Here is a 14,381-nt window from a genome sequence, read left to right on the forward strand (position 1 = left end):
TTGGCCGAGCTTCCGAATGTGATCAAGGTTATAAAATGGATCTCAACTTTATTGATGAAGAGGTAATGTCTGTTTGTATTTAAAATAGATGTATATGTGTTCAAAATAAATCAGGTAATTGTTATTTTTTTGGTAATTGTTAATACACTTTGTAATTAGTTCTTCTTCTTCTTCGTGGTTTCTTGAGCTTTGTTACATGTTTTCCAGATTGAAGTTTCTTCAAATCGTCATCTTCTCCAATGCTTCCATCGATTCTTCTCTCGCTAAATCTGGTAACAATCCATGTCACACCCCGATATTTCCACGTATTCCCGGTGGGCCCGGTGGGGAGTATCGTGACGTAGTTGATATCATCATAGTCAATAATCACATTTTAATGCACAACGGAAGTCTAAAGTAGAAATATTACAAACCGAATTGGAAGTAACATAAGTATTACAAACGGAATGTAAAAGGATCCACAGGCGGATCAAAACAAAGGAAATATTGTTCAACAGATTTTAAAGTGATAAAGCTTGCAAGACTCTTTATTTATTCACTCAGGAATAGCCAGCCTATTTCGCATAGTACCTGCACTTAACCTTTTGGAAAATACGTCAGTTTACACTAGTAAATACGATTAACCGACTCTTTTGAAAATATTTAAGAAAATGAATTTAAATGCACAAGGCACAAATAATCTTTTATAACTTGGGACAATTATTATAAAAATAATCTTGTATACAGATTTTACATGTTTGTCGTCCGTCAGGGCCGGTTAGAAGATCTGGACAAGATTAACTGACACACCACAAGTATAATGCCCACAAGGAAATTCCTTATTGTGGGATACCTTTTATACATACGCAACTGTCAGGTGTATGCCTACACCCCGTGCTTAAGTCGTGGCCATTTCTAATGAATGAGCCGAGGATATCCAGGACATGGTCATTAACCCCCCAAAGGCATTGCACCAAACAAAACAGATTAAAATGGGTTATGTAAATATATTAATCACAATCCAATTTAAATAATTACATACCCGACCAAGCGGTATTATTATAATACCGTATCCCAAGCCCGTATAACGGAAAATAAGTTAAAAGTAACTACCTGAGCAAAATATTCAAATTTATCTCAGCCGTATACAATCAGCAAGTGCAAATATCTTTTACTGGGCTCCTAAATCTGGAACGTAGGTTTTAATAACCTATTAGATTCCTAACGGGTCTTACTTAAGTTTAAACTTAGACCGATTAGTTTTAAAGGAAGATATACGGCTCAAAACGCAAGATTAAGCGAAGACCGGAATAGAATGTGATTTAGACCCGACAAGTATGAAGACTTGTATAATATGGGTAAACTAACCACATTCTGGATTTTGAAGTAAAAACGATAAGGTTTGACCCGTTTCGGTCAATTTATGCAAACTAGTCACATAAACCGTACCGAACGCGAAAAGTGCATAACGGGTAACCAAATGAGTCATGAACGGGTTTCCTAATTTAATATGCCTTAAATATGTTGTGATGTCAGTAGGATACCTTCCATTATGCCCAAAACGAATTTAAACTCAATTTAAGCCCCGTAAGGGTATTTTGGTCATTTTAAAGACTATAAAAGAGATTAAATAATAATCTGAGGTTCTGGTCTAAAATGATCAGTAAAAATATTTAATTTAATAAGTTATATCAGTAAGATATTGTATATACGTGAAACTTACCATTTATGACCAAACTATGCACCGAAGTGGCATTTTGGTCATTTCACATAAGCTTTAAGGGTTGAATTTGGAAATCTGAGTTCAAAACTTTTACTTACTGTTAAAGTATAAAAATTTACTCATAACATCAGTAGGTAACAAGTCTTAGGTGCCTAATATGGTTTTAAACCATACTATGCGCCTAAATCGCATAAAAGTCGGTATTTGACGATATTCGGGTTAATTTAGGAAATCTGAGATTTTGGTCAGCCTGTACTGTTTAAAATATCTTATTTAATATATAAAATCAGTAGAAAAAGGTTTGGTATGTAAAGGATGTGTAAAACTCATTTTATTAGCAAAAAGGGCATAACTTGTTGCCCGACTACCTGCCATTGCTTTGTAATTGCCCATTTTCGTGTGGAATGATATTAATGCAAGAACCCTATGTTATGATCAGTTTAAAAATAAATAAAGATCTCCAAAAATCCCAAAATATTATATTACATCAGTGGGTAAAAGGTTTGGTGTCAAAATTTGGGTTTAAATAGGTTTTATGTCGAAAATGCCGTTTAATTAATAAAAAGGCTTTAATTTACGATATTGAGCATAACTCCCATTTTAGACCACGAACTGATGTGAAAATTTAAGGACATGTTTATAAACTAGTAACAAAGGTTTTTGTCTTCTCACATTTTCAAAAATCTCGTTTTAATATCAAAAGGGCATAATAGTCAACTTTTATGCATATAACGGAAACATGCAAATGAATCGAATTAATAAGGAACCATGTAGTATAACCTCAGAGGGTTTTACTAACTTATAATATGGTCCTAAAGGAACCTTAAGGCATATCTAAACTAAGCTAAATCGGGTCAGAACTGAAAGTCAAAGCAAAAGTCTACTTTTGCGACTTTCGGTTCCGAACCGAGCCTAAACTCAGAATTGTCGGGTTGAACATGCCTAGACATGTTCTTACATTATTTACCAAGTTATTTTAGTGTTAAAACAGGTTCCATAACTTTACATTATCAGTTATGAATTTATTTTCAAAAATAGCTTCTGTTGACTTTTTAATATTAAGTTTGACCCGACAATTGACCAAGTTAGAGTGATAATCAGTGGGTGCCCTTTTAAGGGTTTATTACCCACATAATTACCAACTCATAGCCACTTTCAATCCATAATGGCTGGACCATTAGTGATTAATCACTAAGTCAAAGCTTAATTACGACGGCTTTGACTTTTGGTCATCAGACTAATCAATTTTGAACTAGAGGGGCTAAGAATGCTTACAAAGGCTCTTAGCACGAATTAGGAACTGAGGGAAACTTGCTTGAAGTCCAGAGAGCTCCAGAGAGAGTGTTGAGAATGAATTTTGAGAATGTGCCATGAACTAGCAAACAAGCTGGCCTTATACAGGAATTAAAACATCACAAGATCATTCCACACAAGTCTACAAATGATTCCTGATGATCCCAGGTGCCCCCTATGCATGTAATACTATTGGCTCAGTCCCTGAAATCGAAAACCAGCTTTCTAAGGCGGTGCAACTGGCTGTACATGCAGCTGTCATCTTTTTCTGCATCTGACAGTTCTACGCGGCCCGCATAAGAACTGTCTTGATGTTCACGCGGCCCGCGTCAAGGCTATCTCCGGTCACCAATCTTTCAGATATTGCAGTTTTGGTCCCTGGTCCTTCTAAACTTGATTTAACTAGAGTTTATTGCACTTTTAACCCCCAAACTTGACTTTTAAGGGTCTTGAGTCTTTAAACATTTAACAATAAGCCTTCGGTTAGTTACGAGGTCACCCGAATGGTCTTGAAATGAAATATTAACGCATTTAACCCTTATTAATTGTAAATAACACTTTGATTATTTATATGCGTCGAAACTCCACGAATTCATATCTGATATTCTCGAGATCATAATATATAATTATTACAATGTTTTTGGGCTCGTTAAAAGGTCACTCAGAGGTTAATTTTAACATGTTGACACTTTTAACCCCTATGCTTCGTAAGATCCTTACTTTAAGCACAAACGACTTTCCATGTTCGATAAATTATTCGTTAAAGAATACGAACGTCGTGTGAGGTCAATCAGAGGCACATGAATGGCATGTTGACACTTCGGATCCCTTTACTTACATATTTACACTGTTTGGCAACTTTAGTCCCTCATAATCAAATCCTTACACGTTTAAAGTCCATGACACGTGTCTTTATTACATTGGTCATGATTTTATGACGTCACCCCCTTAAAAGAAATCTCGACCTCGAGATTTACTGAAATAAATGAGGATATTTCTGTTTCATTGTGGATTCAACCTCCCATGTGTATTCGGGACCTCTACGGGCATCCCATTTAACCTTCACAATCGGTACGTGCTTCTTTCGAAGCTTCTTGACCTGTCGATCCTCGATTGACAAAGGTTTTTCAACAAACTTTAAGCTCTCATCTATATGCACATCCTTATGTGACATGGCTAACGATTCATCAGCTAGACACTTCTTTAGATTGCCAATGTGAAATACATTATGGATTCCACTGAGCTCTTCAGGCAGGTTTAGCTTGTAAGCCACTGTTCCGACACATTCGATGATCTTGAATGGTCCTATGTATCTGGGGCTCAACTTGCCTTTCTTGCCAAATCGCATCACTCCTTTCCAGGGTGATACCTTAAGTAACACTTTGTCACCAACCTCGAATTTCAGAGGTTTACGCCTTTTGTCCGCATAGCTTTTCTGCCTATCCCTGGCAGGTTTGAGACGATCACGTATCTGCAAACTCTTATCTGTCGTATCCAGGACTATATCAAGTCCTGTTAGTTGGACATTTCCAACTTTCGCCCAACAAACCGGCATCCTACACTTTCTTCCGTACAAAGCTTCAAAAGGTGCAGTTTGAATACTCGAATGATAGCTATTATTATACGAAAATTCAATCAATGGAAGGTGATCATCCCAACTTCCACCTAAATCAATAACACAAGCCCTTAGCATATCCTCTAGCGTTTGAATTGTACGCTCGCTTTGACCATCCGTCTGAGGATGATATGCAGTGCTGAAGTTTAATCGAGTGCCTAGGGATTGCTGAAAGCTTTTCAAAAAATGTGATGTATATCTCGTATCCCTATTAGAGATGATAGACACTGGCACTCCGTGGAGAGATACAATCTCGTCCACGTATAGCTGAGCTAACTTATCTGAGCTGTGTGTTTCCTTAATAGGTAAGAAGTGGGCTGACTTAGTCAGTGTATCCACTATAACCCAAATAGTATCATTTCCTCGCTTTGTTTTCGGTAACTTAGTGATAAAATCCATAGTTACAATTTCCCACTTCCAGGTGGGAAGTTCAGGCTGTTGCAGCAAACCTGACGGCTTCTAGTGTTCGGCTTTAACTTGAGCACACGTCAGACATTTGGCCACATAAGTGGCTATAGATTTCTTCAAACCTATCCACCAGTAATTTGATTTTAAATCCTGATACATCTTATTACTACCAGGATGAACAGAATATCTAGAGTTATGGGCTTCTTGAAGAATCACATCTCGTAGTCCACCATAAATTGGAACCCATATTCGTCCATTCAATCTTAGAATTCCATCCTTGCCACAAGACAATTGATCGGCAGTCACACCCAACTTTTCATTTGGGAAGTTAGCTTCTAACACAGCTTCCTTTTGAGCGGCTAATAACCTTTCATTCAGGCTATTCTTTAATTCAATGCTCTTGGTATTGATTCTAATAGGCTTAACCCATTCTTTCCTGCTCAAGGCATCGACGACTACATTTGCTTTGCCTGGATGATATCTGATTTCACAATCATAATCATTTAAAGTCTCCATCCATCGACGCTGTCTCATGTTCAGATCCTTTTGGTTAAACTGATGCTGAAGGCTTTTATGATCAGAATAGATCACACACTTGGTCCCATACAGGTAATGCCTCCAAAGCTTCAGTGCAAATACAACGGCACCCAACTCCAAATCGTGGGTGGTGTAATTCTTCTCGTGCACCTTTAATTGTCGGGAAGCATATGCAATAACTTTGCCCTTCTGCATAAGCACACATCCCATGCCTGTGTACGATGCATTGCAATAAACCACAAATTCTTCGATCCCTTCAGGCAATGTCAGCACATGAGCATTGCTTAATTTATGTTTAAGAATATCAAAGGATTCTTGTTACTTTGGACCCCAATCAAACTTTATATTCTTGCGAGTCAACGAAGTTAGGGTTGAAGCAATCCTTGAAAATTTTCCAATATAACGCCTGTAATATCCTGCTAGACCTAAGAAGCTACGAATCTCTGTGGGCGTCTTTGGCTCTTGCCAATTCATGATAGTTTCAATATTAGCGGGATCCACTTGGATACCATGCTCACTCACAACATGTCCAAGAAATTGGACTTCACGAAGCCAAAACTCGCATTCGGAAAACTTAGCATAGAGCTTCTCTTGCTGAAGAAGTTTAAGAATACATCGAAGATGTTTCTCATGATCGACCTGATTCTTTGAGTATATAAGTATGTCATCTATAAAAACAATGACAAACTTGTCCAAATAAGGATTGTAAACGCGGTTCATCAGATCCATGAATGCTGTTGGTGTATTAGTGAGCCCAAAAGGCATCACCAAGAACTCGTAGTGACCATATCGAGTCCTGAATGCAGTCTTATGCACATCTTCATCTATGACTTTCAGTTGATGGTATCTGACGTCAAATCAATCTTGGAGAAGTAACTTGCCCCTTGCAGTTGATCGAACAGATCATCGATCCTGGGCAATGGATATCTATTCTTGATAGTAACCTTGTTCAGCTCACGATAATCGATGAATAGACGCATTGATCCATCCTTTTTCTTCACAAACTGAATCGGTGCTCCCCAAGGAGATGAGCTAGGTTGAATAAAACCTTTTGCTAACAAATCATCTAACTGAGTTCTTAACTCCTTCATCTTAGTCGGTACCAACCGGTAAGGTGCTCTTGCAACTGGCGTTGCCCCAGGAATGATATCAATTCTGAACTCCACTTGTCTATCTGGAGGTAAACCAGGTAGTTCTTCAGGGAATACATCTGGACATTCAGAAATAACAGGGATGTCTTCAACCTTGGGCTTTGGTTCATCAACGGTTACTTGTGTCATATAAATGACACAACCTTTCTTCATACACTTCGACGCCTTAAGCAAGGACACTTGCTTAGGTAATCCGTACTGAGTATCTCCTTGAATTGTTAACGGCTCACCATAAGGAGTCTTGATAACCACTTGCTTCTTGTCACAAACGATCTGAGCTTGGTTATGAGACAACCAATCCGTGCCTATTACTATGTCGAATCCAGCTAGTTTCAAAGGAAGCAAGGACAACGGAAAAAAATGGTTCCTAATGGATATAAAACATCCATCTAATATGGTTGAAGCGGTCTCTATTGTACCGTCGGCCAATTCTACTTCATATTTTATGCTTAGGGTTCTAACAGGCAGATTTAATAACTTACAAAATTTATTATCCACAAACGACTTATCTGCACCCGAATCAAACAATACCCTTGCATAAACATCATTGATAAGAAAGGTACCTGTTATCACATTGTCATTCGGAATGGCCTCCTGAGCATTCATTTGAAAGACCCGTGCATTGGTCTTCTTACCTTCTTCAGGTTTCTTCGCATATTTTGGGCAGTTTGTCTTGAAGTGCCCATTTTCATTGCAACCATAACAAGTTGCATCTTTCAACTTCTTGCACTCCAAAGTCTTGTGTTCTTTGGACTTGCATATTCCACATCCAATCGGCTTTGATTGCGACTGCGACTTTGATTCAAACCTGCATTCTCCAAAATGACGCTTCTGGCAGGTTTTGCATTTAGGTTTCTCATCTGCTTGCTGGTTACCCTTGTTAGACCCATAATTCTTCTTGTGGTCTGAGTTCCCCCTATGTTTCTTATCAGAATGACGTGAGTTCTCATCCTCACGTTTCCTTTTTCCTTCACCGGAACTCTTAAGCGATCTCTGCCTGACCGCATCGAGGGTAAGAGATAATGACAAATCAGCCATTGACCTGAAGGTAGTAGGTCTTGATGCTTTCACACTTACCTTGATTTCTGGGGCTAGACCCCCAATAAAACGAGCTATACATTTTGGTTCCGGTGTAACCAAGTATGGAACCAATCGTGACATGTTATTGAAACTAGTAAGGTACGCCTGACAGTCTAGGTTCTTCATGGCCAAGGTCAAGAAGTCAGTCTCAATTTTCTCAACTTCATGTTGAGGACAGAAATTCTCTTTGATTAAAGCAACAAACTGATCCCATGACAGATTATACAACGGGATCTTCCGAGTAACCTGGATCAATGACCTCCACCATGCTAGAGCTTCTCCTTTGAACGATTGTGACACAAATCACAATATCTTGCTCTGCACAACCACTAATATCAACCACAGTGTCCATCTCATCGAGCCAAGTCATACAATCGATGGCTCCTTTCTCCCCTGTGAAGCCTCTGGGCTTGCAGGAGATGAAATACTTATATGAACAGGTTTTAGTACGTGGCTCTTGATTAAGCACTACCTTCTTAGACGGGACACTCCTTTGGTTTGATGAATGATGAGATTCACTCTTGCGAGCTGTATGAGTCCTTGAGGGTGGTTTTGAATGTGGTACAAACTGAGTTCTGACATGGGTACCACTTGATTCATTAAACTAGTAACGGCACTATCTATAAATGCCTGCAGTTCTGCACCAGCTACGTTAACCCTGGTATTATCATGATTCTCCCTCGGGTGACTCTTTACTTCATCTGACCCAGCCATGTAGCTTGATTGCTACATAAAATATTGACAAAGATTTATTCAGGAGTCTATTATGGAATTGTCTTTTATGGCAATTCATTAACCAAGGTAATTATAAACCATATTGATTAATTTAATTTATTTAAATTTTTATTATATTTTATCCCAGTTATAAACTATTAAGGATAGTAGGGTGGCATACAAAAGGCCTAGTCACAAGGACAATTTTAAATTAAAAGCCATGATTTTATAGAATCAAGGCATTTAGGTTTGAACGCAGTTCATTACCTTTTCTTGACAGGGAGTCATAGACTACAACTGTCTTTTGTCTTATATGACAATGAATATGGCCCGCATGCATTACATCACTAATGGATGTTTTAAATAATAAAGGAAGGAATTGGAGGAATCCAATATAAGAATGATTTATGTGATTTTATCGAATCACATTTGCCAGGAATGTTAACATGTTTTCAGATGTTACAACGATTTGAATCTTAATAAGGAATTACCATCATGGCCCTGTCTTAAAATGACACATGGCTAGGTTTTGCCTTTAAGATCTTCTTTAATACGTAATGGCAGATCTTACAAAAGGAATGATATTTTTGATTTATTTCATATATTATATTCATGCATAAGATGACAAATGAAATTTTAAAATGAAAAACATTCCACTAAATTTTAAAAAGGAGTAAATAGGTTCCCTAAACGGGACTTTTACATAAATAACTTGCCCATGCAAGGGCTAAAATGAAAATACAAGTCCTCGCAGGGACTAGGTACATAAATAGATAAATGTCCACACAGGGACTTGATTAAAAATTAACAATAGAATAAATAAAATAATCTTCAATAATCCCTTCTGTTCTTCCCCGAGATTAAATTAGCCAAACCCTTAAGTAGACCCCGACGGCTTCTACGCTCCCTCTGAACATCCCGCTCCACTTGTTTCAGCCTCTGAATGATCTCCTGCTGCTGCGGTGGTTGGACAAGTGGCTGTTGCGGCTGCTGCTGCGGCTGAGGCTGAAGAGGTGGTGGGTATTGATACCCATAAGCTGGGTATCCAGTCTGGTAGGAAGCTCCGTAGGGCCCTTCAGGATGAAGAGCATTGTAGTTCGCCGCTACGAGATATGGGTCAACATCAGGGGCGTTGTAGTAGTTGTAGCCAGTATGGGCTGGCTACTCAAAAGGGTTATACGCCGCCGCACCGGCGTATGAAGGAATCGGGTTATCATAACCCATGTGTGATGGTGGTGGTGCGACTGGCGCAGATTCCACCTCGGAAACTGGGTTCGAAAGCCCACCCATTTGAGGGTCTTCATATAATGGCGGGTAGTGGCTGCCACTGGAGTGTTGAGAGGTGCTGAAGTGGAATCCCCCTCGCACGGACATCCGTGCTCCTGATCTTCTCTGCCTCGGTGGCTCCGGAGGCGGAGGTGGCGTAACCGCCTGGTAGCGTGAATCCTCGGAGGGATCCTGTTGCTGCTGTGGAGGTGCCGGGTTAAAAGGGGGAGTGAACTCCTAAGGGTACAAGGCAAACCTTGCTTCATAGCTGTCTGGGCCCCGGTACGGCGAACCGTGAAAAGACGATTCGTCAGAAATCTCTATGGGATGCGTGGGTATCCCAGATGGTGGCACGGCAGGATCCGGATCTTCATCCATATCCATGTCTTGATCACCGGAATAATGATCTTCTGGTCCCAATGGGTTAAAACCCATTGGTTCTTGCACCTGATTTGCCGGATTGAACCGGCTCTGAAAGTACAGGGTCGGATCTTGAAAGGCGCGGTGCGACCCCGACCACTGCGGTGGTAGATATGTGTGATGTGAGTCATTGGGCTCGTTCTCCGATTGCGGCCCAAAAGAGTGATGGTACGAGGGCGAAGAGCTTAGCGAGACTGAACGCCTCGCGGGTTCCAAATATGTCCTCCAATCTTCTTAAGGACTAGTGCTCATCGTTGCTGATGGAGTTCGCCGTGTGATGGCCCGGCCTCATGATCATGACTGGTAAAAATTGGGGCTTTACTGCCTCTTCCTCTTCCTCTAATATGCGGTGGCATCTTCTTTTCCTGTCAACATAACAAAAGAAACAAAAAAGGAAAACAATAAAGGACAAATAAAAGATTAGGATTAGTCCTAAGTCCTTTGCCTAGACTCGGAAGTCAGGGAATGTGCAAACTGTGTCATTGAGATTAAACACAAAAGGCTAGTGTTTAATTCACTCAATGTTGGCTCTGATACCAACTTGTCACACCCCGATATTTCCACGTATTCCCGGTGGGGAGTATCGTGACGTAGTTGATATCATCATAGTCAATAATCACAGTTTAATGCACAACGGAAGTCTAAAGTAGAAATATTACAAACTGAATTGAAAGTAACATAAGTATTACAAACGGAATGTAAAAGGATCCACAGGCGGATCAAAACAAAGGAAATATTGTTCAACAGATTTTAAAGTGATAAAGCTTGCAAGACTCTTTATTTATTCACTCAGGAGTAGCCAGCCTATTTCGCATAGTACCTGCACTTAACCTTTTGGAAAATACGTCTGTTCTGATCATAAAAGACTTCAACATCTGTTTAACCAAAAGGATCTAAACATGAGACAGCGTCGGTGGATGGAGACTTTAAATGATTATGATTGTGAAATCAAATATCATCCAGGCAAAGCAAATGTAGTCGCCGATGCCTTGTGTAGGAAAGAAAGGGTAAAGCCTATTAGAATCAATGCCAAGAGCATTGAATTAAAGAATAGCCTGAATGAAAGGTTATTAGCCGCTCAAAAGGAAGCTGTGTTAGAAGCTAACTTCCCAAATGAAAAGTTGGGTGTGACTGCCGATCAATTGTCTTGTGGCAAGGATGGAATTCTAAGATTGAATGGACGAATATGGGTTCCAATTTATGGTGGACTACGAGATGTGATTCTTCAAGAAGCCCATAGGTCTAGATATTCTGTTCATCCTGGTAGTGATAAGATGTATCAGGATTTAAAAGCAAATTACTGGTGGATAGGTTTGAAGAAATCTATAGCCACTTATGTGGCCAAATGTCTGACGTGTGCTCAAGTTAAAGCCGAACACCAGAAGCCGTTAGGTTTGCTGCAACAGCCTCAACTTCCCACCTGGAAGTGGGAAATGTAACGATGGATTTTATCACTAAGTTACCGAAAACAAAGCGAGGAAATGATACTATTTGGGTTATAGTGGATAGACTGACTAAGTCAGCCCACTTCTTACCTATTAAGGAAACATACAACTCAGATAAGTTAGCTCAGCTATACGTGGACGAGATTGTATCTCTCCACGGAGTGCCAGTGTCTATCATCTCTGATAGGGATACGAGATATACATCACATCTTTGGAAAACCTTTCAGCAATCGCTAGGCACTCTATTAAACTTCAACACTGCATATCATCCTCAGACGGATGATCAAAGCCGGCGTACAATTCAAACGCTGGAGGATATGCTAAGGGCTTGTGTTATTGATTTAGGTGGAAGTTGGGATGATCACCTTCCATTGATTGAATTTTCGTACAATAATAGCTATCATTCGAGTATTCAAGCTGCACCTTTTGAAGCTTTGCATGGAAGAAAGTGTAGGACGCCGGTTTGTTGTGCGGAAGTTGGAGATGTCCGACTAACAAGACCTGATATAGTCCTGGAGACGACAGATAAGATTTTGCAGATACGTGATCGTCTCAAAGCTTCCAAGGATAGGCAGAAAAGCTATGCGGACAAAAGGCGTAAACCTCTGAAATTCGAGGTTGGTGACAAAGTGTTACTTAAGGTATCACCCTAGAAAGGAGTGATGCGATTTGGCAAGAAAGGCAAGTTGAGACCCAGATACATAGGACCATTCAAGATCATCGAATGTGTCGGAACAGTGGCTTACAAGCTAAACCTGCCTGAAGAGCTTCGTGGAATCTATAATGTATTTCACATCTGCAATCTAAAGAAGTGTCAAGCTGATGAATTGTTAGCCATGTCACATAAGGATGTGCATATAGATGAGAGCTTAAAGTTTGTTGAAAAACCTTTGTCAATCAGGATCGACAGGGCAAGAAGCTTCGAAAGAAGCACATACCGATTGTGAAGGTAAAATGGGATGCCCGTAGAGGTCCCGAATACACATGGGAGGTTGAATCCACAATGAAACAGAAGTATCCTCATTTATTTTAGTAAATCTCGAGGTCGAGATTTCTTTTAAGGGGGTGAGGATGTAACACCTCGTAAAATCACGACCAATGTAATAAAGACACGTGTCATGGACTTTAAACGTGTAAGGATTTGATTATGAGGGACTAAAGTTGCTAAACAGTGTAAATATGTAAGTAAAGGGTTCCAAAGTGTCAACATGCCATTCATGTGCCTCTGATTGACCTCACACGATGTTCGTATTCTTTAACGAATAATTTATCGAAAATGGAAAGTCGTTTGTGCTTAAAATAAGGATCTTACGAAGCATAGGGGTTAAAAGTGTCAACATGTTAAAAGTAACCTCTGAGTGACCTTTTAATGAGCCCAAAAACATTGTAATAATTATATATTATGATCTCGAGAATATCGGATATGAATTCGTGGAGTTTCGACGCATATAAATAATCAAAGTGTTATTTACAATTAATAAGGGTTAAATGCGTTAATATTGCATTTCAAGACCATTCGAGTGACCTCGTAACTAACCGAAGGCTTATTGTTAAATGTTTAAAGACTCAAGACCCTTAAAAGTCAAGTTTGGGGGTTAAAAGTGCAATAAACGCAAGTTAAATCAAGTTTAGAAGGACCAGGGACCAAAACTGCAATATCTGAAAGATTGGTGACCGGAGATAGCCTTGACGCGAGCCGCGTAAACATCAAGACAGTTCTTAGGCGGGCCGCGTAGAACTGTCAGATGCAGAAAAAGATTACAGCTGCATGTACAGCCAATTGTACCGCCTTAGAAAGCTGTTTTTCAATTTCAGGGACTGAGCCAATAGTATTACATGCATAGGGGACACCTAGGATCATCAGGAATCATTTGTAGACTTGTGTGGAATGATCTTGTGATGTTTTAATTCCTATATAAGGCCCTCTTGTTTGCTAGTTCATGGCACATTCTCTAAATTCATTCTCAACACTCTCTCTGGAGCTCTCTGGACTTCAAGCAAGTTTCCCTCAGTTCCTAATTCGTGCTAAGAGCCTTTGTAAGCATTCTTAGCCTCTCTAGTTCAAGATTGATTAGTCTAATGACCAAAAGTCAAAGCCGTCGTAATTAAGCTTTGACCTAGTGATTAATCACTAATGGTCCAACCATTATTCGAATTGAAAGTGGCTATGAGTTGGTAATTATGTGGGTAATAAACCCATAAAAGGGCACCCACTGATTATCACTCTAACTTGGTCAATTGTCGGGTCAAACTTAATATTAAAAAGTCAACAGAAGCTATTTTTGCAAATAAATTCATAACTGATAAGGTAGAAGTTATGGAACCTGTTTTAACACTAAAATAACTTGGTAAATAATGTAAGAACATGTCTAGGCATGTTCAACCCGACAATTCTGAGTTTAGGCTTGGTCGGAACCGAAAGTCGCAGACTTTTGCTTTGACTTTCAGTTCTGACCCAATTTAGCTTAGTTTAGATATGCCTTAAGGTTCATTTAGGACCATATTATAAGTTAGTAAAACCCTCTGAGGTTATACTACATGGTTCCTTATTAATCCGATTCATTTGCATGTTTCCGTTATATGCATAAAAGTTGATTATTATGCCCTTCTGATATTAAAACGAGATTTTTGAAAATGTGAGAGGACAAAAACCTTTGTTACTGATTTATAAACAGGTCCTTAAATTTTCACATCAGTTCGTGGTCTAAAATGGGAGTTATGCTCAATATCGTAAATTAAAGCCTTTTTAT

General features: G+C 39.4%; 1 protein-coding gene across 1 annotated transcript; it reads right to left on the minus strand.

Moving 5' to 3' along the window:
* Positions 1–9,331: 9,331 nt before the first annotated feature.
* On the minus strand, positions 9,332–10,201 carry LOC110924478. Its single transcript, XM_022168481.1, has 2 exons — positions 10,060–10,201; positions 9,332–9,603 (listed from the first exon to the last, which is right to left on the minus strand). Exons 1-2 carry the CDS (start codon positions 10,199–10,201, stop codon positions 9,332–9,334), a joined length of 414 nt encoding a protein of 137 aa, XP_022024173.1.
* Between the last annotated feature and the right edge of the window lie 4,180 nt (positions 10,202–14,381).

Source organism: Helianthus annuus, chromosome 17, assembly GCF_002127325.2.
Source record: "Helianthus annuus cultivar XRQ/B chromosome 17, HanXRQr2.0-SUNRISE, whole genome shotgun sequence".
NCBI lineage: Eukaryota > Viridiplantae > Streptophyta > Magnoliopsida > Asterales > Asteraceae > Helianthus > Helianthus annuus.